A 26,995-nucleotide genomic window follows, 5' to 3' on the forward strand; every position below is an offset into this window, starting at 1 on the left:
AACTTGCATTTTAGAAGTATTTTTACTGAAAGAATTTTCGAGCTGAATTTATTTATAAAAAAAAAAATCAATTTCAAATAAGCACTGGAATAATACTATAATTTATACGGATATAGTTTGAACTGGAAACAAAACAAATTGAAGAAAATCCTTGTCAATGTAGCAATTCGCCACTTGTCAATAGTAAATAAAATAGTTAGGAGCTGCAGGCGTGAGCATTGTGTCACCTTTGCAGTGGCTTAGCGATTGATCATCTAATTAATAACTTTAAACTTTAATATGCGGATGGTAATCTCCATGGCCATTTATGGGAACACGTGGTTAAAGCATGATTAGAGACTGGATTAGTCTAGATAAAAATAAAAAAATTATTAAATCAATTAAAAACAGTTTATGCATCTAAATCACGGTCTAAATAGTTAAAACTTAACTATTTTTTAAAAATATAAAAGGGATGATTAAGTAGTAGAGTTTGAAATTTCGTCGTGGGTGGTCCATATGTTTAAGTATACTTTAATATTTACGGATATCTTTCGTTATCTTATACAGTTAAACAACAAGGTAAATTTGGATTTGGGTAAATTCATGAATCTAACTAGATAAAAAAATAAAAAAAATAAAAAAAATAAAAAAACCTGGAGACATTAAGTCGATCAAACTTTGAAACCCATTCAGCTAGTTAATGGAAATTCTTACATTGAAATATTATTTATCCAAGCTGTTCAATTTGTAAATTTATGGATTTTGAATAGGTATATGTAAAAAATAATAGCTTCAAATAGAATATTAAAACATGTCTGGCGTACTTTTTGGATTCAACTTTTTACTTTGAAATCAATGAGTACCACGTAATTTAGCTACGTTAAACTGGATCTATGAAGGATACCAAACAACCCATTTGATTTTTTTTTTTTTTTTGGTCAAATAGAATATTAGATTTGGAAAGTGATCAATTCAAGTTTTAGAATATAACCAATAAACAAAAAAAACAAAAATGGTAGAGCATTTGGGGCCTCTTAAAATTGGGGTCATTTTAATTAGTGTCCTCCCCTTAGAAATGATCGGTCCATGGATATATTTCAAGTCAAATTCTTGGACCATTGGCTAATCTAGCATGCACAAGAGGACTTCTTTCAAAATCTTGAGTAACCAAATATCGTTTTGTTAGATACATATATAGATCTAACATATATCAGTATTTGACCATGTCTCTTTTCTAAAATATGGATCAAGAACAAAACAAATGGACTCTCCATGAATGACACTAATGCAGTTATATAGATCAAGAAGCATAATTAATCAGATCACAACATTTCACAATTAAAGCAAAAATACAGGTTATAATTCTTAATTCATTGCCAACTTCCTTGTATGGCAACGCTTTTCCTTTGCCTACATATATAGTTGCTCTTGTTTTTATTTTTATATATTTTTCTAGCTTAATTATGCCTCATTTTCAAGTACTAATCAACCATTACTTCGAGGTTGAACTTGTGTCTCTCTGAGAAGATGAGAGGATGGCATCAATGGCTTCCTTCACTTGAGAAATATCAGCAGCTTTCCCACCTTGAACCGGCCAAAATTCATCGGTCGCCAACACCTAAATCATCAGATCCCATGCATATAAGACTCTCTAGTATTAATTTGAAAACATGCAATAGATAAATTAATTTACAAGGAAATTATTTGTTTGATGTCACACCTTGACTTGCAATTGAAGAAATTTAACATAACTGATTGCTTTCTCTAACATGGTCACCAAATCAACCTGCAAAAATGTACGTATAAGACAAATTTAAGAATTACAAAAAAAAAAAAAAAAAAAAAAAAAAATTATGAACTTACAACACGTTATGTGTTGATCAAGAAATTAATTATATAAGCTAATAAGAAATTAACTCACCTTGCAGCCATTGGGAACCAGTTCTTGCAGCATCTTAAGCCGCTCGCTAATCCTCTCTCGTCGATTCTGAAAGACAAATATTCTTTCATCATTATAAATTCCATTTGATGTAGTTTGCTTAGGTTGCACTAAATTAATCAAAACTGCATGAATTGTGTCCAAACCTTGGCTGCAATACTTTGGGGGTCCTTTGAAGCACTTGTCGATGACTTGGGTTTGGGCTTCTTAGTTGCACTGGTGCATTGCTTCTTTGAATGTTGCATGCTCTCTCCCTGTCAACAAATTTCTGCTATATCAAGGCCATTGTTCGTGGTACACAAATGAAACTATGGCCAACATTGACTTCATTAGCAAGAATCTATTGTCAACATTGACTTCTAATTTAGCAAGAATCTATTGTCAATCTAGACTGCACATTGTAGCATGAATCAACTCAATATATTATATAGTCGAGATTGATAGTTTTCCGACATATTTAATTAATTTTGTGAACAAAGAGAATAATAAGAGGAGCTAATTACCGTAATGGGACGCTTGTGAAAGCCCGCTTCTTGCTCGTGTGATTGCTGGAAATTATCAGTTGCTTCAGAGTATATCCATCCATAAGCCTCATGATCTCCATGGTCTTCCTTTGATGTGCTGGGGATGGAGCTGCTGTAATTGCTAGCCGTCTGAAACCAATTCAAATCCCCCGAAAGGCTATGATCGCCATTGCCAGTCGTCTGATTCCACTGGCTGTAACTACCATGATGCAAATCACTGTCGCAGTTATCTTTGCTGGCACTAGTGTTCAAGTAAATGCTTTGAGAATTCTGCTTGTTTTTATCAAAACTAAGCAGAGATTCACCACTGTTGTAGTTCCCGCTTTTGAAGTTAATAAGCTGATCAGGTTGGTAACTAGATGTGGCTTTAAACACAAATCCATTAGAAAGATCTGAAACTTGAAGGGAAGCATGAGTGCATGAGTCATGAGGAGTAGACATTCTAATATCCTTGGCTAGTGCCATTTCTAGGGAGCGAGAGAGAGAGAGAGAGAGAGAGAGAGAGAGAGAGAGAGGAGAATGATGCTAAAGTAAACTACTAAACTTGATGATCATCAAGTAGTTAGCTAGCTAGGCATGCATATGCAGAATGACACAGAGTGGAAACCCTATTTGTAGGGGTTCAAACTAAAAGATTATTATATTATTGGTTATGGGTCAGATTGCAATATTTTTAATTAAACCAGAATAAATAATTAAAATGTATGAGACTGAAACTAGCTAGCTAGCAAAGTCTAATTAATTATAGTGCTCATGGGAACAAGAAAAGTGTATAAGTTAACTAATACTGTTGGAGACTGAGAGGTCTATAATAGTATGGCATTCATCTTCTAAGTTTGAGTTTTGGAGTTCTCAAGTTCAATTCACATGGATGCCAATGACGTATTTTATTTGTGTTGTATTTGATCGATACTTAGTCATTGTCGCTTTGGTAGGTCTCAAGTTCAATTCACATGGATGACAATGACGTATTATATTTGAATTGTATTCGATTGATACTTAGTCATTCTTTGATCTGTTGTATAGCCTAGTCTAATCCTCCTCCCTTATTGCAGAATATCCATCTTCTTTGAGAGTAATAACGTGGAGAAGGTATAATGGGTAGTTGGTTAGATCTAGCATGGAACGTACATGGACGGTAGTGGAAGAGTCATCAATGTACATGAACGGTAGTGGAGTCGACAACTCTCCATTACGAACAACTTGATGCATTATCTCCCTTCAATCCTTTGAGCGAAATGCGGCAAAAGGTAGAAAAATTCATGGAACGACACCATCTTCTTCACCTGTAGGAACTACGAGATCACCTAAGGACGCCTTCGAGTGTAGTTGATCTAATTACATTGTTCATACTACATTTGTATTATTTATCTAATACAGATGAGATGCAAACGTGTTATGAAAAAATGTAGTAAGTGCCGCATTACTCAAAGAAGAAGAATAAACTAATATTGTTGGAGATTATAAAATAATTATTATTTTTGTATTGGGAATGTTAGCTGGCAGAAGTGAGGAATTAGATAGGGAGAAGATTATAGCCTATATAGAAGAAGATAATAATCATACTGGAGGAAAAGCATGCATGCAGCAGAAGGGTCGCCGGATCTGTCGCCACCCCACGTCGCTGAGATTCCCAGAGAATTCATAGTCTCTCATCATCTTCCGGAACCTGGACCACTTTAACGTAGCTTCCTGTCAGCTTTCCCTTCTATCTCATCGGCACGTGGGTTCCGGCTGTATTTTATTTATTTTAAGAGTAATCTTATTCATACCATATCTTTATATCACATTTCTATACCATCTTAGATGACATTTGATGTGGAAAGCCACATCATTTGAAAAATTTGCAAAACCAAAGGAAATGAAGGAGAAAGACTCCTCGTATACCACAATCATCATTTAATTAATTAGATTTTTAAATTTAGTTCATTATTTATATATGTATATATATATATATGTGTGTGTGTGTGTGTGTGTATATATATATATATTCAATTATGAAGATCAATTTACAACTTGAAAGTTTGAAAACCTTCTAGACTCGTTAAGACAAATTGTCAAAAATATCATAGTTGATGGGAGACTAGAGCTTGTTAATTTGGTTCGCGGAATGAGTAATTTGAAAAAGTAATGTAACTCTCATGTTTAAGTTTAGAGGACGTGAATGAAAACCCTCATGTCATTATCTATTAAAATTTTAAAGTCGGATCAATAGCTCACTACTAATAGTAACTTAAACGAAAGAAATAATCAATAATGTGTTCCTAGGCTTGAGAAAAAGCATGCCCAACCCAAGTTAAGTAGTTAAGGTTAGGCCTTGATGCGTGTGTAAGCTAACACATGGTGGAATATTTAAAATTGTTATTTAGCGCTCTATAATCTCATTTCCATTTAACATAATGTTGGATAATCCACGTCCATTATTACAAACCACATGAAAACAGTATGGGAGTATAAAACTTTGCAGGCAGACCAAAATGTATGTGTACTAACAAGAATACACGACATTTCTTTTTATGCATGTATGTATTGTATGGTATCTGTATAATGATAAATTTTTTTGTGTGCCTGAAATACAAAGCGGTAAACCATAATGTTCTTAACAATTGGAGGGAAGTTTTTTTCAATTTCCTCTACATTGTATAATAACATGTGGCATATCCGTCTGTTTTCTTGATTCACTGAAAAATCTCTCCACCATGGAATAATACTAAAACAATTACTTTTGTTTATGAACCTTGAGAAAGTTACGAAGTATAGAGGATCTTTAAATCACATATCAAAATTAAAACTAGGTATAACTTTTTTAGAAAAATAACATAATCAAATACATACGTAATCATTTTTATAATTTAAAGTAGCAAAATCGTATGCTGGCATATGTATAAGAATGTCAAAATTGTATATCAAAAATTTTGTTGCGATAAACACCAAATATTTAATACAAGAGACTGGATTCCCCAAAAAAAATTCTAAACTTTTGCTGCAAAATTTGAATTAACCGTCTTTATGTCTCATTTAACAACAACGACATATTTTAGTTACAAACAGACCGATTAAGTGAGGGTGTAGTCTGTTTTCTACATTTAGAGAGAAAATTAAATAAAGCATTTTCTGAACCATTTGACATTTACGTGCACTGAACCATTTGCTGCTTGTTAAACATAAAAACTCATTGAAGGTCATCATCCACATGCATATGTTTTGTCTTTGACAGAGACAATGGAGGAGGAATAGGGTAACCCAAAGCTGGCATCGAAACAAGAGAAAAATTCCTTGTCTCAAGGAGATTGTGTTGACCCTTTCCTTGCCTTGGAGAGATCTTTCAGTACGTAGGATACCCGCCCAGTATTATGGTATTTGGTGTAACAAATCGTGTTTTCGACATACTAAAAAATTATCTTTATTGTAAAAGAAAATTTATCAAGAACACGGTCCGTACACCAAAATTTCTTTTTGGTCCGAATCGATCTCTCTTTATTACACAACAGATCATAAACTCTCTAACCAATTAATCATAAGATTTATTTTAATGCCATTCCCCTTATGTCCTTGCTGGTTCATACTCACTTGAAATTATGAGTAAATCCGTCCTAATTCCAGAACCTCTAAGAAGAAGACTATTTATTGAATCCATCTGGCAGTTTAAGTTCCTAATCAATCATTCTTAATTATGTGTTAGCACAAGAGCTGGTCCCAATTTTTGGCTAAAGAATAAACTAGTCCCGTCTATCTTATCTTTATTTCTATCATATTGGTTGATAGGAAATAATATTTATAAGATAAATTTGAACAGTATATCAAAAACTTCGGTAACAATAAAAGTAATAATCTCGAAAGGTATAATTTAAGGTGGAGCAAATCACATGACTCAAACAGCTCGTATTACTAAATTTAAGCACAATTCTAAACCAAACTCATGCAATTCAAAATAACTGAAGTCCTGAATTAACCGGTAAGTTTAAAACTTGACTGCCACCGTAAATCAAAGTCATGTGACAATAGAACTCACCAAATCTTTCCATGAAGAATTTGTAGAACAATTGCCGTATTTATATACTCAAACTTGGTCTCCACTTAATAATGCATAATAGCAAACATAAGTCCTAATCTAACTAGTAGGCCAAAATCATATGATACATGATAAAAATTATGTAGTGAAGAACATTGTCTCAGACCCACACCCCATAAAGTGCAGGGATACTGAGACTGATGCGAGACAAAAAGAACATATAAGTAATAAGGCGAGATATAACATACTATAGTGTAGGGAATAAAGTATAATTTGTTTTATGGTGCAACAGGTAGCTAAAAGTAAATTTTGTAGTTTATTAAGGGTAAAAGAATTTTTACTACGTCTCATACACTTATTCAGTGTTCCTCCTTACACAAATTTTTCGTGATAACTGTAAGTCCTGCTGGATTTCCATTTCCTTACCCATATAATTCATGCTTTATGAGTAACGACTAAGGAGACTGCCAAACAACTCCCCTAATTTTCCTTCAAATTTTTTGACAAATGTCATATTTTTAGAATTCAATCCTAATAAGGAATGAATTAACACTCATTTCATTTGAGGAAAATCTCAAAGGTGCCCCTATATAATCCCCTTCTTTGTATCTCCTCAATCCCACCACTAATCTCACCACAAATCATTTTTTTCATGAATTGTTCCCATCGCCATCAGAAAATGATATGTTTGCTGCAGCAATATTAGAAAGGAGAAATTAGGTTCTCATCTTTCTTTTTGCTATTCCATTAATTAAAATCATATTCCTTTTCAATTTTTGATCAAGGTTCTTGGATATTAATAACATCAATAATTATTTCAATAATAAAATATTTTTTTATTTCTAAATATATTCATTTAATGTTAAAAATGTTACAATTAGTATATTTATATTTATAACTAAATTTTTTATCATATATTTTTAGTTTTAGCTTGTACCCATTTTTAATTTGTAATTCTTTTTTAATTTCTACCAATTTTCTTTTCAGTTTTAATTTGTAACCATATATTAATTTCTTTTTGTGCCCATATTTTTTAAAGTTTATTTGTATTTATACCCATATATATTTTTTATTTGTACTTTTTATTTTTGTTAAATGTACCCATGCTAATTATATGTACCTATTCATGTAAAACTTTTTATTTTGTTATATGTAGAATGTACCCTTTTTTTATATAAAATCTATTCAATTTTTTTAATCCATTTTTAAACTTATATGGGTACATTCTTTTTTCTTTGATTTTGAAATGTATCCATGTCAAGTTTAATCGAAGAAATTTACTAATGTTATTAAGCCTAATATCTTTATTTATTTATTTATTTTTTTTGTGATTTTGAAGAATGTACCCATGTTTTGATACAATAATTTTTTTGGTTCATTTTGATGAACCCATGTTTATATATATATAATCACACACAATAGTATATTTATATTTTAATATTTTTAATCCCACAAATCATGATTTTTTATTTAAAATCTCATTTATATAAACAACTAAAATTTCTAATTTTTAATTTAAAAAATATAGCAACGTACATAGAAATAAATTATCACATTGATTTCAGGGACCTCGATCAAAAATTAAAAACCAACAAAGTTTCAATCAAAGAATATTTCTAACTAAGAACCGCATCCAAAGTCTCCCTATTAGAAAATATGAAAATAACAATATAAATTCTGATAAGAATAACTATAAAATTCAAAAACTGAATATACTACAGCAATAAATGTGTATAAAATCAATGTAGACAACAAAGAAAGTAAGAAGTATATCACTGTAGACAATAGAGAAAGTAAGAAGTATGCTGACAAACTTGGATGTTTGCATAAATGCAATGTCCTAAATATAGAATTTTGCCTGCGTTTGTCTTCCATGATTCAACAATCTATAATTCGAAGTCGAAGCACTTTAATCTCCGGACTTTGACGAACTTAATATATTTCATACTCTTAAGACACGACTCGAAATTTGACAATAAAGAATAAAAGGCCACGGAGAAAACTTTACTCTTTTTTATTATTTAGACAAGTGGGATGGTTGAGTTTATATAGAACTTCAGCCACCCCTTTTGAAACATTATAACTATTGACTTAAGTTTCAACGAACAGATGCAACTCATGCAATTGAATTTGAATTCAATCCAAATACTTGACTATTATTTTCATTCACACAAAAATTAAATATTATAATATTATAATATTAAAATATATAATTTCCAACCATGTACGCTTAGGGAAGAAAAGAAGATTAAGCCCCATCCTGCCACCGAAGAAAGTTCCGTTATTTTTTATTTCATTAACAACATTGTTGTGTGATTATGATTTTTGCAGGTTGCTTGAATTTATGCCTTCATCATCTGCGACGATGTGCAAATTTGATTGCAACAATTATCTATATGCTTTGTTGGTAACCATTTTCACAAATGACAATATCCGCACATTTTTGGTGTTCTATTTCATTTTCCACTTTATTTTCCAATTCACTGTGGAACACGAACATTTTAAGAATTTTATACATAGCTAATTACATTTATAGTTGTATTATCTTTCATAATTTCCTTTGTATACAAATTCAAAAACCAGATATTAGCTAATGATGTTTATACCCTAATTTAGCAACAAAATTTCTCGCCAAATTGAAAGCAACAAACTTATAGTCTTACCTATTTTACCGATACCACCAAGTCCCAACAATTATGACAAGCGTCATTGCCAATTCAAATTTTCGTTGTCTTCGTCGTCATCCTCTATCATTTATGTGGGGGTGGCCAATGTTGTGAGGAAGATGAAAGCACAAGGGAGAGAGAGACGAGTGAGAAGTCCTAACAAACTGAATTACAGAGAGATTGTATGATAGCAGGTGAAGAAAGATGAAGAAACTCGAGAGAATCGCAGGGAGGGAGAGAAATGAACAGAAGATTTCACATTAATTAACCAACAAAACATGTATACAACAATTGCTGTTTATTGCATGTAAGTTGTAACAAACTATTCTAAAAACCTAGCTTATGTGGCAACTCATCCAAATAGAGAAGAAAGAAGGTAATGTTATGACGTTGTCGCGTAATGGATATCTACTTCGAGCTAATTAATATATGAACTAGGGTTTGAATAGAGATTGTTCAATTCAGTTTGGTTGATCTTTGATCTACGGATTATTTATCCAACAAAGATGCCAAGTATGAAATATGCATGCAAGAGGCTTATATATATATATATATATATATATATATATATATATGAATTATGCATCCATTCTTCGTGACTATGGTCAGATTAGCATGACTACTAGAGTCATTCAATCAAGGGGGAGAAAAGACCTATAACTTACCAAGTTGATTTTTCAAGTGGTTGCGTAATTAGTGTTAACTAGCTTTGCCAACTAATAAGAAATTGTATCGTACGTGAACGGAATTTCCTACCGACTCCTTTCATTCCAATTTCAATTTCCATGTGAATTGGGGCACGATTTCTACTTTTTCCAAAGGCAACAAAAATCTTCACGGTATGTGGACTTTTTCTAGTGTTTTATTATTAAGTATGGGGCCCATTTTCTATTTAGTAAATAAATAATAATTCTGTCTATTAATAAGTATGGTCTTGGACAATAATAATGATTTCTTTTATAGAATTTAGCTGCTTGGTTGATCCACTTCTATTATTTTGTTTGGCTGCAGTTTCGTTTTGAATATAAGTTCGGACGATAAAAAATGGGGAAATAATAATTTTTAATTTTTTTACAGTAGTTAAGGTAAACATTACGGTGAATTAAAGGGGAAGGGAAATTTTGTTTGTAAATACATACGATATTATTTATACTAAAAAGTGAATGAGAGGACTAAGCTGAACACGACTCGAATTAAAGAGGAAAGGAGAAATTAAATGAGAGTCATGCATATGAATTTCAAAATACAAAATTGGGCCCAAACACGATACAGATGCCCACAAGTTCTTATTCTTTATTTGAAGATCACTATTAGAAATTATCCAAGTAAAATGTTGTTTAGTTAGCAAAATGTATTAATAAATAAACGGTTCATCATGAATAAGTCGTACATTTTGATGAATAAACAATCTCTATTTCAAATGATTTTTTGTAAAAGTGATTTTCAAATGAAGATGAAAATTGAACAATTCCATCTATAAATTTTATATGGTGTAGATACCTTATTCGTAAAAAGTAGGATATGTGAACTTCCAGCATAAGAGGATGCAAGTATTATCCTTCTATTAAATTCTAACAATATTTGATACTTGTAGTTTTCCTCTCGGAATGATCACTACTCGTTCTAAGTAGACTTTTGCGAAGATTGAGATTTCAATTTTCATCATGTGATAAATTCTTGGTCGTACACCCACTACCTAGGATATTTGTAGAAACACTCGACGACCAAAATGTTTTTGGTAAGACTGGCCAAAACCTTTCTTGTACATCAATCCTTGATCATTTAAACACACTAGTAAAAAAAAATTCCTTGCATGAAGGATCTTGAAGTTCGTCGCTCAAGAAGGCATTGCGAGACAAAAATTAACATTCGTCGCGCAAAATCTCTTACAAAAAAAATGTATAACCTTTGTTTGATGTCAATAGAAGTAAAGAATCTATAAAACTTCCACGCAATAGTCTGATTTCGAATCCTTATTCTGTTTTATTACAAAGCCAAAATAACTTTGCAATTGGTAATTTTGTAATTGATGGAAGTTCGCTAAAGTCCTATCTTTTTAAGCAAATTTTGAATCAGAATCCAATTCCAACTAAAGCATAAGATATAAGACGTCAATGGCAATGTAAAGGAAATTTTTACCATACAAAGAGAGAGAAACATACATCCAAGTCGAACCATTTCCCATTTCCAATTTCCTAGCATGCGACCGCAATGTCTTATCTTGCAGAAGCGGTCTAAATGTCCAACAAAATCTAAATACGTAAGAGCCTGACCTACACCTTGCAATAAATACCACGCGGTTATCGTATTCATTGCGACACTGAACAAGATGCTCGTTGATTCAAGTTCAACGTACCAACTGGCAAACTGCAATTTTTAGAATACAGTTCAATTAAGCTAGTGAATACAACAATTAAACACACAGTTTTCGCAAATCGGATTTACCATACTTTATAAACGAAAGCCAAGCAAGAGTTATTATACTTATATAACTTCACAAGAATCCATGGTATACATACATATACCTTCCCCTCACCTGGAAACCGAGAAATACTACACAATCACAAACAAGGTTTTGTTTCGATTTTAAATCAAGTTGAAGATTGAGAACCTTTTTATAGATGATGGATATACTAAAGGAAACCCATTGTTACCCCTTCACCTCTATAAGAATCCAAGAGAGGAACAAGATTCGAAAGCAATATGTAGAATGGAGAAAAAACGAATTCCACCGAGTGGCAACTAATTTCATAGTATATTTCCCTGCTCAATCAAGTACATCTTTTGGTTGATTAGTTTTCCATATGCACAGACTAATTTTAAGTAACTGTGAAAAATCGGAAAACAAAACAATCTAGCAAGTATGTTTGCTTATGACTACTTAGCATGGAAAATTAAGGAATACAAAAAACCCTAAACATGTGGAAAACAAAAGCAAAGGAAAATATTGGCTTATACCCAAAATTCTTCAAATCAAAAAGCAACATGTGCATACATATACTCCAGCAATAGGAAGTTTCATATTGCTCAGAAATTATTTAGTCTTCATGAGAATATAAAAAATGTTAAATTATTATTGTGACTGAAAGCGCAGGTCAAAATATAAACAAAAACAAAAAAAAGAGAAATAAAAAAACAACAAAAAGCTATAACTTACTGGGCATTATTCTGCAAGTTCTTTTCAGCCTTCATGTTCTTACGCCGCTTTTTGGAAGCTGGAAGAACAGCACAAGAAGTTGGAGAGACGCCCAAAGAAGTTGGAGCAGGGGGCAAGGAAGTTGGAGCAGCAACCAAGGAAGTTGGGGCATTTGACAAAGAAGTTGGAGCAGCAGCCAACGAAGTTATGGGAAGCTGGGGGGTTGCTTGACAAGCTTGTTCCTCTCGCTTCCGTTTGATAAATTCATGGTGTGGAGGATGCATTCCCAAAGATGCCTCAGGTGCAGCAGCTATTGGAGTGTCAGTCGAGATTACATAACCTTGACCTGCATTTACTGCTGAAGTAGCAAGACTGGCATGAGAACAGGCTGGCTCCTTACCCTTATGTGCAAGTTTGTTTTTAGACCTAAGGATCTCCAACATAATGGGCGCTGATTCAGAATCACCTGAATTTATCTTGAATTAGTCAGCCACAAGAAAATACGTGCATGCACCACATTAACTCACAAATAAGTTATAAGTTACTTTAAACAAATATGTATAATTAAAATAGTAAAAACAATACCCAGAAGCGATTGGACAACAACACGAGCCGCCAACTGTTCAGCCTCTTTCTTTCTTTTTGCAACTTCCCCTGTAAAAGTCACACCATTGAAAACCAAAGAAGATACAAAAAATGGAACCTTCGTTTTTCCCTTAAAAGTGTGGTATGTAGGTGGTTCAATATTCCTCTTCGTTCTATATTCATTCAGCATCATCTTGCATAACATCAGATCCTGAAAATAACCAATGGAATGTAGTGAAATTTAATATCTTCCATTCCTTTCTATATTGCATGGTAAAATGCAAAGTGTAAAACAAGCAAGCAAATATTTCATTTAGATAGTGATGATGCCCCAAAAAAGAGTTGCGAGCTAATCTGAAAAAACAAGTTTTTGAACAATTCATATATTATGTTAAAACAAAAAATGTGTACCCAAACAGAAACTTTGAGCATAGAAAACTGAACCTCATGAACAGGAGTAACAGAAGGAATAGGAGGAATAGGAGGAATAGGACAAACTTCATCCTTTATCTTCTCTGTTAAACTAATCATGGCAAGTCTCGCTGCATCTTGTTCAGCGGCTTTTCGCCCAGGAAATGTGTCGGGTGAAGTATAGCAAACTCCACCAACCAACACAGCAGACCTAAAGACTGGTTTATTTATCATTCCTTCATTAACAGTTCGATAAACAGGAGGCGAAATACCTGCTCGCCGGGCATATTCATGCAGCTGATTTTTGTGCGTCAGGTGACCTGGTAAGCCGATATGAACTCAAATGTATAAGAACTACCAAAGATCCAATCTTTTGCAAGTTCAAAACTATTATAAACAAAGGTGATAGTTTACAGAATTGTGAGCTAAATTTCATTTCTCAGATTAAAAATGAAATCACACTAAAGTAGAAAAAAGTTAGAGCTACACAATTTATAATTTTGATTGGAATCCACACACCCAAAGAGATTCTCTCAATTAAATCCCGGCGGCGATATCCCACCTCATGATTAATAAGTCGCATATCATATCACCGCGAATAGATACAGAACGAAAGGTAAACCACAACAAAACTAGTTCGTTCTCCAAAACCGGACATAACAGTTTCCATAATCTTTTGGGTGAAATATACAGAAAATTAGGTAGAAAGATGTAGGACTTACTCTTGGAAGAAGAAGCTGATGGAGAAGCAGAAGAAGCCGGATGCTGAACCGGAGTCGGAGTCGGGTTTTGTGTTGGAGGTTGGTTTGAGGGCTGCGATTGGCGCTGAGGGACATTGGAATCGGAAGCCGCCATTTCCACAGGTGTAAGAAGCTTCTGCTTCAATTTCTAGGGGTTCTGAAACGAGTTTTCTGTTACGGTGGTTCTGTTTACTTATTTCGGGGGAAATTTTAAAAATATTTTTTAGGAGCCCAAGCCCATCAATGATAGACACGTGATCCATTGAACTTTTGTTAACTTCACCAGTTAAGCGTTAACAATGTCATATAAACTTTTATATTTTTTAATTTGTTATATAAAATAATATTTTAAAGGAGTTGTCATATCAAGTTATCAACTTTCTAATATTATTAGTTTGTCATCTTTCTCCAACTTCTTTAAATTTTTCATCTAATATAAGCATGTGTTTAGGGTTATTTCAGACTTAAAATAGAGGAAATTTAACGAAATTAGAGTGCTGATGACAATTAATATCTAAGAAAATTAATACAACAAATTGCTTAATATTAAAAGTTGAAAATGTGGATAAACTCATAGAAAAATAAAAATAAAATTTGATAGATAAAAGATATCCTTCCTGTAATTTTTCTTACGGCTATTTCCGATCCAAGAAGAAGAGGGAAAGGGAGTCGGAAACCCAAAACAACATAAATGGGAGGAAACAATCAACCAAAATGACCAAGACACCACGATTTCCAAGCCTAGCCCCTGTAGTATTACAAAATTACTAACTTTTTCACCATCTATCATTATTTGTAGAGTAAATTGTAGCAATGATCTCTCAACTTTAATCAAATTTGAGCAATGGTCACTCAACTAAAAATTCATTACAACTGGTCCCTCAACTCATCAAAATATGTAGCTATGGTAATTTTCGTCACATTCATTAGAATTTTGTCAAAATGAGTTATATTGGAAGGAACATTGCTACAATTAGGTTAAAGTTGAAGGACTATTGCTCCAATTAGGTTAAAGTTGAGGGACCATTGTTCTAGTTGGATTAAAGTTGAGAGATCAATGGTAATAGATTTTTAGTTTAGGGATCATAGTTACACGTTTTGATGAGTTGAGAAACCAATGATAATGAATTTTTAATTGAGACATTGTTGCTCCAATTGAGTAAAAGTTATAGGACCATTGCTACAATTTACTCTTACTTGTAAGATAAAATAGTTCAATTGAATTTTTTTTTTAATGAATAGAAATAACACAAGGTTTAAATGGTTCAATTCTTAAAATTGGGCTCCGTCCATTGAGTTTCTTTAGATTAATAGAGAATACAGTTATAAATAGCGCTTACCTAGAACAGTAAGATTTTCCCTCGTAATTCGTTCTATGCCTCCAAGGGGTTGTTCTCCTCCTTATATAGGCCATTTTCTAAGTCTTCAATTTCTTTTATTTTGAAATTGTCACTTTGCATTTAATGCGTTAAATGCACTTATTTGACTTGCTAATTGTTCTTCCCCTGTTTCGTCGCCATGTTGCTAGTCGTCTCCTTACGAAATTGGTTAAAAATCTAACTGAAGATCTCTCCACATGCACTTATTTAACCAATTTCTTCACCCCACGTGCACTTATTTAACCAATTGCTAGTCTTCTCCTTACATTACATTTGTAACCACATGATATTTCTAACTAGAGATCTAGTGGTAAAATGGGTTAAAAAAAAATTGTTAATACCAATTGCCGGACTATTTATTAACATAACTAAGGCAATAAATAACTAGCCTTGATTTTATATATATATATATATATATATATATATATATATTCTAACAAACGATATTATTTACACTAAGAAGAGGTGAACTTAACTTCATAATGGGCTAACAATAATGTTGTTCAAATTGATCTATAACGATAATTGAATATAAAATTTCTCACCTACAAACGAAGAGAAATACTTATTTTAAATTAAATAGATTAAATTATGCTAGGGCCAATTAAAAGCACCCAAACGCTGAAGCTACACGAACCAGGATCCTTGCTAGATCCATTCCTAGGGATCCTAAGGATCACGCAATCGTGTTCATGTATCGTATATCATGCAGTCAGTTTTGTTAAGTACTATTTATATTTTAATTTTAAATTTTAAACAATTTATGAACGTATGATAACGGACACGATTACATGATTCCTATAATCCCTGGGAATGGATCCAGCGAGGATCCTGGTTCAAGGTACACAGGTAAAATTGATTTGCGCACGTGAGAATCTATTCAAAGAGATTTTTACCTTCCCTTTTTGCCATCGGTTTTCCGACAGGAAGGGATACCGTCCTCCGCTCCACCACCGGCGTCTGTTTTCGGATGCAAATCTAGGTTCCTGAAGCTCTGTAAATTTCTCTCCTTTGAGTTTCTCTTACAAATATTCATATGGCCAGAAGAACCAGCAATAAACGACGCCATGGCTACCCACCTCCCCACAATCCCTCTTCTCCAAACCCAAATCACCATAAACGCCAACCCTCCAAGAAACTGCATTCTTCTTCCAACCCAATTCACAGAATCCCCAATCCCCCAACCCTTGTTCACAAAACCCACAATTCTTCAGCCGCAGCTCTTTTGCCAGCGAACCCACATCCCCAAACCCCAGTAGCAAAACGCCCAACCTTCGCCTCGTACCTCGACACTCCAGATCTGCCTCCGAAAATCAGGCTTCTCTGCGAAATATTGGCGAAAACCCGCACCATTTCTGTTGAGGAACGGTTGGAGGAGACTGGTGTTAGAGTGACCCAAGAAGATGTTGAAGAGGTGCTCAAACTGTCCTACGGGTACCCGGGCCCATCCGTGAAGTTCTTCCGGTGGGCCGGTCGCCAGCTGAATGGCTTGCACAGCCCCTATGCTTGGAACTTGGTTGTTGATCTTGTGGGCAAGACTTGCTTCTTTGATGCAATGTGGGACGCCATCAGTGCCATGGCGAAAGAAAGGTTACTCTCTTTGGCCATTTTTGCTTCTGTTTTTAGTAGTTACGTAGTTGCCAGTCGTGTTAAAGAGGCTATTTCGACTTTTGAGTGTATGAGCCAGTAGGGTTGTCCTAGGGACATTGTGGCCTTGAATTCACTTTTGAGTGCAATCTGCAGAGATGGCAAGGCCGTTGATGCCGTTGAGTTTTTGCGCATTGCCAAGGTTAGTATTACGCCGGACCCCGATACTTACGCCATTTTGTTGGAGGGTTTAGAAAATGAAGTCAGCGTAGATTGTGCTAGGCAGGTTTTTTCTGAGATGGTGATTGAGATTGGTTGGGATCTAAACAATGTGCCGACTTATGATTCGTTCTTGAATACTTTGCTTAAGGGACCTGATGGGGTCCGCAAGGTGGTGAAATTCTTTGAGACCTTAGAAGATGGGAGGTGTTATCCGGGGATCAATTTTTTCAGGCTTGCACTCGATGAGTGTGTCAAGAAGGGCGATGCTTGGGGAGCTGACACTCTTTGGCGAGCAATGACAGGGAGAATTGGATTCCGACCTGATACAAGTATGAATAGTACGGTGATTTCTTTACATTGTCATGATGGCAATGTAGATTTAGCGAAAAGGATGTTGGATGAGATGGTGAACGATGGGGCGTTCCCGAATTCACAAATATATAACATGGTGTTTAAGTTTTTAATCAAGGATAGGAAGTTAAAGGAGGCTTCGGCATTGTCTACTAAGATGGTTAAAAATGAGTGTGTTCCAGAGCTTGCTAATTGTGGCACAGCAGTAAGGATTTTCTTGGATTTTGGGGACCCTTACTTTGCTATAAAAGTTTGGAAGTGCATGATAGAGAATTACCATTCGACTTGGAGGATACCGGGAATTTGTTGGTGGTAGGGCTACGTGATCTGAATAGGGTACCAGAAGCAGTAAAGTACGCAGAGGATATGATTGCAAGAGGAATCAAATTGGAGTTTTCGACATTGTCAAAGCTGAAACAAAACCTCTTCCAAGCAAGGAAGGAAAACGTGTACGATGAACTTTTGAGAAAGTGGAAAGCTCGACAGGTAGGTTAGAAATACTTAAGACTTATGCATGTTTGCGACATTGTTGCACTAGTTTTGTATTCCATCTATGCTGTGTCAACTGATAGATGTAATTTCAGATAACAACAATATTAATTATTTTCTTCTGAATGTAATGGCTCCCCGTTCAAACTACCAAAAAGACAGTAATACCCTAAACCTCATATCCTCTGGTTTCACAAAACCACACATTCATTCACTCACTCTTGGCAAATTAGAAATAATGTAAACATGAGTGAAACAGGGGAGCCAGCCTAATACAAATATCTTAGCTACTGTTGCTGCATTTAGCCAAGTATGCATCCCAACCTTGACGACGATATTCACGAGCGACCTCAGCAGGGTTTGCGGCTTTTATGATTCCACAGCCCACAATTATGATGTCACTACCTCTATCATAGATGACCTGCAACAAAAAAAATTTCAGGCACAAGTCTGGCTAATAAAAGAGTGGTAATATGAAATGCAAGTAGAAATAGTAAACTTACGGAGTTTGGAGTGTTATATTGCTGGCCAAGAGCATCACCGCCGGTCACTAATTGCACTCCAGGAGTTGCCTGGATGAAACTTGGATTTACGGGTGCCCCCGGCCATGATGCTGGATTAACTGAAATAAAGCCAATCACAAAATCAGAATGCTCCTCCGCAATCTTCACCGCGGCAGCTGTGTAATCTCCCTTTGCAAAGTTACCGGCTGAGCTCATTTCAGCAAGGAGCAACAGGCCCGTGGCAAACCCTATGAGAGAGAGAGGGACCAAGATTGTCTGCCCTCCCACTTACCATCCCCTCCTACTTTTTCTAGCCATTGATTTCATGTTTAGTTAATTTAATGCTCCGGATTTTGCCACCTCACCAACAACTCCAAACCATCTTTAAATAGATCTGTAACCTCTGCAAGTGCCTTCTTCCATCCCTCCATCATGTCGGAGGGTTCAGTTTTCCGGTGTCTAGCAAATGACTCAACAAAGCTTCCCATCTGCTTCCTCACATGGGACGGATCAACATCGTAGAAGACCGGTAGACTGTTCCCCTACCCATTGTAAAAAATCTCCATAGATTCTGACTGGATCTTATGATCAAAAGTCCCCAAAATTCACAACTGAAAAGTGAAAAACTTGTGTTCCTCGGTCTCCGTCGAGATCTCTCACTGTTTCTATCTCTGTTTCTTCCGGAGTAGGATTCTCTTCCTTACGATTCTACTGGCTCGACCTTCTTTTCCATCCGTATCTATTTTAATTTACAAATTAGCAAAATTACAAACAAAACCGAGCTGTTTGGTTTACCAAAAATCGAGGCCATTCCTCCCTCCCTCACACGCTGACCTAAATAAAATCCCAAATTCCCAATTTTTTTTTTTTTTTTTTTTTTTTGTTAATTTAAAAAAGTATTAATTCGTCAAGTTTCAGCTCCAAAGGTCCAAGCTTTCCTCTTCTTCTGCTTCCTCAACCTCTGAACCCAGGTATCATTTTGAGCTTTTTCCCTCTATTTTTTTGGGTTTAATTTCTTTGAATTTTCTGTTGCTTTAACATGCTTGAATTTTGATTTGATCCGTCCCAAGTGAGGAAGCAGGAAGCTTTGCCGAGGCATTTGCTAGACACCGGAAAACTGAACGCCCCGACATGATGGAGAGATGGAGGAAGGCACTTGCAGAGGTTGCAGATCTAGCTGGAAAGGATTAAGGATGGTTTGGAGTTGTTGGTGAGATGACAAAATTTGGAGCATTAAATTAACTAAACATGAAATCAATTGCTAAAAAAGTAGGAGGGGATGGAAGGGGATGGTAAGTGGGAGGGTAGACAATCTTGGTTCGAGAGAGAGAGAGAGAGTACAAAAGCAGCAAACAGTTAGGAAAAAACGAATCATCTGAGCAAAATTAATGCAGAGCGATCCATCAATTCAAAATTGCATAAACCTTCAACTTTAGTCCGTCAACTATCCCGGGACCAGAGATTATATGACAGTTGACAATATCAGCCCAGTCGAGTATATGGAATATACCCCTGCAAACAGAAGAACCGAGGAGCTAAAGGAAGGGAAATGATACTAACAGAGCGAAAAATAAGAAGAAAAAAATGAGCCTGAGCCTGAACCTCACCCTTCATACTGCATTGTTACTGTGCTACCAATGTCTGCAAACTTGCGATCTTCGAAAATTAGGAAATTATGTTTCTCTGCAATCTTCAATTGGACAAGGCACATATCATCTATAAAAACACAATTTAAGGAAGTTTTGCTTGATTTAACTAAAACTCAAGCGGCAATTAAGAATAGATAACAATTTACTATCTCAATCTGCAGCAACATTCATATCAATGCCATCAAGAAATTATAAAATCCATATGAACCAGTAGTCATCAATCATAATTAATATCAAGTTGTACATTGCAAAAAACAAGTTTAGAGATATACCGAGCGAAGTTTAGAGCCAAAATCTGGAGTGAAATCGGCCAATATATCGACATGGGTTTTCAGTAAACATATCTCTGGCCCAACCTGCATTAAAATGTATAGATTATAGCATCAGTAACCATCACAATCATAGATATTCATCCATCCCCTACTCCCTAAATTCGAATCTGTATCCAAAAATTTCTATGCTGGTCTGACATTCTATACTTCGAGGTGTTTAACCGTTAGATCTTGATCTTTGTATCTTTGATCAAAGATCTAACGGTTACTAAGTAACTTGAAAATTTCATTAATGTCATAAAAATTGAATGAGAATCTTCTTCGGATCCTCTTTGTTAGGATCTTGAAGATCCTCACATCGTGTTCGTTCATCGTACATCGTGCGATCATAAATCATTTTAAATATTTTTATTTAAAATTAAATATAAATAATACTTAATGAAAACTGCCTGTATGATAAACGGGAATCTCAGAATCCTCACAAAAAGTATCCGCAGAATCCTCATTCATAAAAATTGGGAATGATGTAACATTCGTCTATCTCCAAACCTGCATGGCAGTTCATAGTCCAACTTCTTGGTAACGCCCGTGTAACAAGAGGTCAACTTATTGTCTCCAACGATACAGTTCAAATCAGCAAATGCTTTCATAAATTTTCCGCGAAAATTAAAAAATTCCAAGAAAATCTCACCTTCTCAGCAATGTCGAGCAACTCCTTGGCAGTCCCAACATCGGCAGCCACACACAGATTGCTCTGCTTCTGCACCATCACCTCGAAAAGCAGCTTCCCCGTGGGATTCTTCGACACCTTCGCTCTCTCCTCAAACGCCAAACCCCTAACCCTAACTTTCTCTACGTTTGTCGGCACAACCGGCGGCGCCGCCACCTTCTGATTCTCCTCCAAAAACTTCAAAACAATGCTCCGTCTCCTCCGCGACCTTCCCATTCTCCTTCAACACCCTCACCATCTCGCTCAGCCGAAACAGCGAGTGCAATCGAATCCCGTTCTCCTCCAAATTCTCCCTACCTCCTTGCTCCCGATCGATCAGAACGACGGCGTCTTGGACCTTCAGCCCTGCGGCGCGTAGGGGCGCAGCCGTCTCCAAAACCGATGCGCCGCTTGTAACAAGTCCTCGATTATGAGGCAGACTTGTTCGGGCTTGAAGACGACCTTCGATAGCCTTGGCGGTTCCGTAGTCCTTGACCTCCTTGCGGCGCATGAGCATAGGAAGGTCGTGGCACGTGCTGCACGTGGCGATGGGGGAGGGCGGTGGTGTAGGGCACACCGCAGATGAGGTCGTAGCGCGTGGAGGAGGAGACGGTGGCGATTAGGGTTTGGGAGATTTGGCTGAGGAGGGAGGGGTATGATACGAGGAGGCGGAGGTCTATGTAGATTGGAGAGAAGATTCCAGATAGGAGTTTGAAGTTGCCAAACTCGACAGCGGCGATTTCGTGGAGTTTGAGGAAGAGGGACTCGGTGGACGGCAAAGACGCCGAGGCGGAGGACTGTGAAGAGAAAACAACTGTTAGTGGAGAGAGCGAGTGGAGCGAGCGAGCGAGCACACGCACTGGCTTTTACGTACGGAACAAATAAAGAGTAAGGCTAGCTGACTAGATAAAATCTACAAATTAATTGACGTGTAACTAGTAGAAAATGAATATATTTATTAATTTTTAAGTAATAATTAAATTATTAAATTTAATGTGATTTAGTTTATTAAATTTTGTTCATAAATTTATTCATCAGAACATTACTCTGGAATAAAAAGTTAGTGGAGAGAGTGAGTGGAGCGAGCGATGTGAGCGAGCACGCCCCACTTCCTCAATTTTTTTTTTTGAAATTGAAGTACCATAATCATTGGTTACAAAAAAAAACTCAGTACAATACCGAAAGAAATGTGTATAACATGGATCTCAATAAAAAAATTTGTCAGAAATTTTAACCCGATTTAAAAGAAATTTTTTTTTTTTGCATCAACAAAATCATAAATAATAGATTAAGTACTATCTTCAACAAGAACATCTAAAATAATATCTGAAGGATCTTTAAACCATGTAAATTCAGGATCGCAATGCAGTGTGATGCAAAATCCAACTCTCACCCAATATAAATTTTACTATGTTGGAGAAAGAAGTGAATAATTTAAGACTTGGCTCCGATATATGCATTTACTTAATATATTTTTATCTAACAGTGACAGAAATCAACAAATGGTGTGTGAGAAGTAAAAAATGGTGTGTTATCCCTTGATCTTCTTCAATTCATCCGATCCAACGACCAAAAATTAAAAAGGTGTGTAAGAAATAAAATAGGATTGTGGATATCACATACGTTTCACAAATCATTTTACCATTGGCCCTTTCGAGCCATTATTACCAATGGGCCAATAGTAGCTTGGTTTGGTTCGATTTCACTTTGTAGGTTTAGTTATAATCTAATTATGAAACCGTATGTTATACTAGTTAACAAGAAAAAAAAATTGAGGGTTCAATAGTAAAAGAGGAAGTGTTAACATGCACGAACTTTTGATCTCATAGAGGCAACTTGTTTGGTTACGTTTCTTTCAACATATTTAGGCGTCAAGTTGGATTTAACTAATTTTGAGTTGAAATTAGGTTAATGGTTGATTGAGAATTGAGCATGGAAATTGAATATCCAATATAACTAAATAAATAAAATGTTAATCTATGGAGGTTCGGTTTGGTTTTTAAACCACTAAAACTAAGACCGGACCAATAGTTTTTGGTTCAGTTCAGCTTTTTAGTTTCAGTTTAATTCGGTCTTTTTTTATTTCAATTCGATAGTCTGTCCAATTTTTTTCTTGTTTTCGATTTTTCGAGCCCACAACTAACTTTGGCTGTTCCAACTAGAGTGAACAGGAAGAATCCCTCTCTTTTCTGGGATCAACGCACGCTTTCTCTCTTCAACTTAAAATAATTGCCATTAGTTTTCTTGGGAAATGGAAAAATAGTCCCAAAAGTAAGCAAGCGAGCCCATTACCATAAAAAATTAAGAACACCCACTTTCTTTCTTCCTCCTCTGAGTCAGTCAGCCTTTCTCCTGCCAAATATTTTTCACAGATTACACTTTCTCCCACTCTAATCCATCCTTTCTTTAATCCAAAAAACCCATTTATTATATATACATTGCTGTCTCTGGTACCCCATCTCTCTCTTCCTCTCTCTCTCTCTCTCTCTCCCCACTCACATTCATATTCATTTGGAAATTCTCTCCTACCCTGGAAGCAAAGCAGCTTTCACCTTTTCCGTGGGTCTCTTTCTTGTTTCTGGGATTGTGTGCTTTTACTCATTGAGATCTGCTAAAAAATGGGCTACTCCCAAGGCACTTTCACCCACTCCAGAGAGCCACCCAATGCTCCTCCTCCTCTTCCTCTATACGCTTCCTCCTCTTTAGCCATACATCACCATTACTACAATGACCACAGAATCAAAACCCTTGTAAAGAAAATGTTCAGGGAGCTTGGTCTGGCCTGCTTTCTCCCACCTCCTCGCCGGAGGACGACCAACCAGAAGACCCCATTTGATGACGACGGCAACAATGGCGGCAACAGCAACAACAACAACAACAAGATAAATTTAGAGCACAACAAAGCGTGGCTGCTGGCGGAGTCCGGCGGGTGTGGGGCGGAGTTGGCAAATGCCGATCCCCAATCGGTTCACTCCTCTTTCAGGTTCAGCTTCTGCTCTCAGGTCGAGCTGGAATCCATGAACTTGAGCTCCTCCGCCGCTGCAACGGTTCTAATGGTGAATTTGGGAAATGGGTTGTCTGAATCGAAAGCTAAAGAGATGAAATGGAGGACATTTGAGTGGTTGGAGAGGAGCATATCCCCAATGGCTCACACACTGATCAGATTTAGCTACGGTGAAATTCTCGCGGCTACTCGTAATTTTTCGAAAGGTAATCAAATGGGTATGTTTTGTTTGAATCAAAAGTTGATGTTTTTATTGTGTGAGTTTGTAATGGCACTTCTTGTTCTGCGTAGGTAGAGTTTTGGGGAGAGGAGCTTTGAGCTGTGTGTTTAGGGGCAGAGTTGGGATTTTGAGAACTGCTGTGGCGATCAAGCGATTAGACAAGGAAGATAAAGAGTCTGCCAAGGCATTTTGTAGAGAGCTGATGATTTCTAGCTCTCTTCACCACCCAAATGTAACACCTTTTGTGGGATTTTGCATCGATCCAGAGGACGGTTTGTTTTTGGTTTATAAGTATGTCTCGGGGGGAAGCTTGGAGTGTCATTTACACGGTGAGTTCTCTTGCTTCGGTCTTTTGAATCGAATTTGATTTGAATTTGGTGAGGGTTTTAGTGATTTATGGCACATACACATTTGCAGAGAAAAAGGGGGGAGTTAAGGGCTCTGCAACACTTCCTTGGTTCGTAAGGCACAAGGTTGCTATTGGAATTGCTGAGGCAATTGCATATCTGCATAATGGAACTGAACGCTGTATTGTTCACAGAGATATCAAACCCTCGAACATTCTCCTTTCGTCCAAGAACACTGCCAAGGTAAATGGAGAGCAATTTTATGGACTTCGTTCTGGTTTGAAACTGAATCTTTTGATTGATTGACTGCGGTTTATCGGCATTGCTTGCAGCTATGTGATTTTGGATTAGCCACTTGGACTTCCGCACCTTCCGTCCCTTTCCTCTGCAAAACTGTCAAAGGAACATTTGGGTATGATCTTGAGGAAACTTGACCATAAAGAAACACTTTTTTCCTGTTGCTTGTTCCATAAAGATTTTTTTTATTCATTGCACAATTTTTAAATGGCATGTGCAGTTACTTGGCTCCTGAGTATTTCCAGCATGGGAAAATATCCGATAAAACTGATGTGTATGCTTTTGGGGTGGTCTTGCTGGAATTAATAACTGGTAGGAAGCCGATTGAAGAAAGAAGGCCACAAGGAGAAGAAAGCTTGGTTCTATGGGTAGGTGCATCTTTTTATCTTCTTTTTGTGCCTTGAACAGTTGAACTCCTTTTTTACTATGTGATGGTGAATAGATGGGCCCTTGATTGCTTCTCATGCTCAACATAGTTTCTTTTCTTTTAATAGCTTATTCTTCTTTGACAAAGCGATATTCTATTATAATCTAATTTATGGGGAGTGGGATTCGAACACGGGTGTAAGGGGAAGAGACACACTATCCTGGCTAATAGGCCTAACCCACATCTCCTTAGAAGAGTATTATTAACTTTTTTAAGAACGTTCATTCATTCAATCAGGTTAGTTACTCCCTTGGATAGACACTTTGCTTAGCGAGGGTTTTGTTTACCAACCACATCACTTTCTGAAAGTCAAATTTCTTGAATCATTCTGTAAACTTTCTGTATGGTGTTACCATGAAAGTCATCAAAACTTCTTGTTTCAAATATGAGCGATGTATGGTTGCTATAAGTTATATCTCACACGTGTCAGCTTCCGTTTTTAATCAGGCAAAGCCCCTCTTGTGTAAAGGGAAGGGAGCTATTGAGGAGCTGCTTGATCCACATATAAAATGCACTTCGAGAAATTCAAATCAAATAGCACGGATGATTGAAGCTGCAGCTGCCTCCATAACGAGTGAAGAATCCCGAAGACCGAGCATTTGTGAGATAATGGCAATACTTAAAGGTGAAGAAGAATGTATCGTTTCCAAGAGGAAGAGGCCTAGTTTTCTGGGGAGTGGACTGGTCATTGATTGTCATTCTCAATTACAGCAAACGAAAAGCGAGATGCAGAGTCACCTAGCTTTGGCTATGTTAGGAGTTTCCGAGTTTGAAGACGATGATCACCTTTGCACTCGTTGATACGTTGCACCGGAACTATCTGGATTTTTCAGTTCTTAGATTTGTTGTTGCTTGTTTGAACTCTGAACGGAGTGGTATGCTAGAAGTGAGCACGAGAGTTGATATTGTAGGTAGGAATAGGAGTCTGACGTGTATATATCTTCCATGTACCTGTTCCTATCCAACTATTCTAACAGGAAAATTGTAACACGTTTTTCTTTTCTTTTCTTTTTTTTTTTTTTAAATTTATTTTAAAGATTTTGTGTCATTGTCGTCTTAACTTGTAAGCGAAATGTCTTAGCCTCGAATCTCGGGAATGGAGAGTTCACTATCGATTTCCTCACCTCTTTGTGCGTATATTGTTGTAGAGAAAAATAAAACATAAAAGCTCTTGTTTCATTTAAAGCGTATGAAGTTTCTTCTTTTTTTAATGCTTTTTCACAATGGTATGAAGAATGACGCTTGTAGCTCACGTTTGCTTGAGAGATTTCGTAAGAAGAAAACTGGCCCGAGTTAGACATGATTTTTAAGATTTTCGTTGGACAATGGCTAGTTCTCCAAAACTTAAGCTGTTATTAAATACGTCGACAATGTGCATCAAGGTTATGTCCTTCCTCACCTACAATCCCACTGTGCACCCTACAAATTGACAAATAAGTAGGGTAGAGGAGGAGGATGGAACTCAAAATCTCACTTGCATGGTATCTTGTTAGACAACCATTAAGTCTTGAAACTCGAAAGCTAACTTCTAAGAGCATATTCGA

General features: G+C 36.1%; 4 protein-coding genes and 1 pseudogene across 6 annotated transcripts; 2 read left to right on the plus strand and 3 right to left on the minus strand.

Annotated features, from left to right (window-relative positions):
- Positions 1–1,467: 1,467 nt before the first annotated feature.
- LOC137749460 (putative transcription factor bHLH086) lies at positions 1,468–2,911 on the minus strand. The gene is made up of 5 exons (XM_068489550.2): positions 2,425–2,911; positions 2,068–2,175; positions 1,904–1,969; positions 1,703–1,768; positions 1,468–1,600 (listed from the first exon to the last, which is right to left on the minus strand). Exons 1-5 carry the CDS (start codon positions 2,908–2,910, stop codon positions 1,475–1,477), a joined length of 852 nt encoding a protein of 283 aa, XP_068345651.2. The 5' UTR covers position 2,911; the 3' UTR covers positions 1,468–1,474.
- An 8,327-nt stretch (positions 2,912–11,238) lies between these two features.
- LOC137708820 (uncharacterized) lies at positions 11,239–14,183 on the minus strand. 2 transcript variants are annotated; one of them, XM_068447971.2, is made up of 5 exons: positions 13,978–14,183; positions 13,289–13,575; positions 12,845–13,055; positions 12,281–12,725; positions 11,239–11,490 (listed from the first exon to the last, which is right to left on the minus strand). In XM_068447971.2, the coding sequence occupies exons 1-5, from the start codon at positions 14,108–14,110 to the stop codon at positions 11,433–11,435; spliced, it is 1,134 nt and encodes a 377-aa protein (XP_068304072.2). In that variant the 5' UTR covers positions 14,111–14,183; the 3' UTR covers positions 11,239–11,432. The 2 variants fall into 2 exon arrangements, with proteins under 2 accessions (XP_068304072.2, XP_088544805.1); XM_088688679.1 differs by having other exon boundaries at positions 13,256–13,575.
- A 2,075-nt stretch (positions 14,184–16,258) lies between these two features.
- LOC137708707 (pentatricopeptide repeat-containing protein At5g18475) lies at positions 16,259–19,408 on the plus strand. The gene is made up of 2 exons (XM_068447840.2): positions 16,259–16,964; positions 17,118–19,408. Exons 1-2 carry the CDS (start codon positions 16,411–16,413, stop codon positions 17,848–17,850), a joined length of 1,287 nt encoding a protein of 428 aa, XP_068303941.2. The 5' UTR covers positions 16,259–16,410; the 3' UTR covers positions 17,851–19,408.
- On the minus strand, positions 18,113–22,022 carry LOC137707716 (uridine 5'-monophosphate synthase-like; annotated as a pseudogene). The gene is made up of 7 exons (XR_015958152.1): positions 21,139–22,022; positions 20,448–20,531; positions 20,134–20,216; positions 19,951–20,038; positions 18,815–18,824; positions 18,527–18,774; positions 18,113–18,444 (listed from the first exon to the last, which is right to left on the minus strand). The product of XR_015958152.1 is annotated as a uridine 5'-monophosphate synthase-like (transcript).
- Positions 22,023–23,429: 1,407 nt separating this feature from the next.
- Positions 23,430–26,451, plus strand: LOC137749154 (putative serine/threonine-protein kinase PBL7). The gene is made up of 6 exons (XM_068489268.2): positions 23,430–24,366; positions 24,452–24,709; positions 24,798–24,970; positions 25,060–25,139; positions 25,245–25,392; positions 25,899–26,451. The coding sequence occupies exons 1-6, from the start codon at positions 23,775–23,777 to the stop codon at positions 26,250–26,252; spliced, it is 1,605 nt and encodes a 534-aa protein (XP_068345369.2). The 5' UTR covers positions 23,430–23,774; the 3' UTR covers positions 26,253–26,451.
- Positions 26,452–26,995: the final 544 nt, after the last annotated feature.

The sequence above is a fragment of the Pyrus communis genome, chromosome 17, assembly GCF_041283825.1.
Source record: "Pyrus communis isolate YQ-2024b chromosome 17, ASM4128382v1, whole genome shotgun sequence".
Lineage (NCBI taxonomy): Eukaryota > Viridiplantae > Streptophyta > Magnoliopsida > Rosales > Rosaceae > Pyrus > Pyrus communis.

Bases quoted from the DNA above. Each gene is read 5' to 3' on its own strand.
- LOC137749460 (XM_068489550.2), bottom strand. From the start codon at position 2,910: ATGGCACTAGCCAAGGATATTAGAATGTCTACTCCTCATGACTCATGC. The intron at 1,970-2,067 runs GTTTGGACACAA...TTTGTCTTTCAG, and splicing joins CCCAAAGTATTGCAGCCAAG to AATCGACGAGAGAGGATTAG. The intron at 1,601-1,702 runs GTGTGACATCAA...CTGATGATTTAG, and splicing joins TTCTTCAATTGCAAGTCAAG to GTGTTGGCGACCGATGAATT.
- LOC137708820 (XM_088688679.1), bottom strand. From the start codon at position 14,110: ATGGCGGCTTCCGATTCCAATGTCCCTCAGCGCCAATCGCAGCCCTCA. The intron at 13,576-13,977 runs GTAAGTCCTACA...TCGGCTTACCAG, and splicing joins ATCAGCTTCTTCTTCCAAGA to GTCACCTGACGCACAAAAAT. The intron at 13,056-13,255 runs GTACACATTTTT...GGTTATTTTCAG, and splicing joins TGCTCAAAGTTTCTGTTTGG to GATCTGATGTTATGCAAGAT.
- LOC137708707 (XM_068447840.2), top strand. From the start codon at position 16,411: ATGGCCAGAAGAACCAGCAATAAACGACGCCATGGCTACCCACCTCCC. The intron at 16,965-17,117 runs GTTACTCTCTTT...TGCAATCTGCAG, and splicing joins AGTGCCATGGCGAAAGAAAG to AGATGGCAAGGCCGTTGATG.
- LOC137749154 (XM_068489268.2), top strand. From the start codon at position 23,775: ATGGGCTACTCCCAAGGCACTTTCACCCACTCCAGAGAGCCACCCAAT. The intron at 24,710-24,797 runs GTGAGTTCTCTT...ACACATTTGCAG, and splicing joins CTTGGAGTGTCATTTACACG to AGAAAAAGGGGGGAGTTAAG. The intron at 25,140-25,244 runs GTATGATCTTGA...TGGCATGTGCAG, and splicing joins ACTGTCAAAGGAACATTTGG to TTACTTGGCTCCTGAGTATT.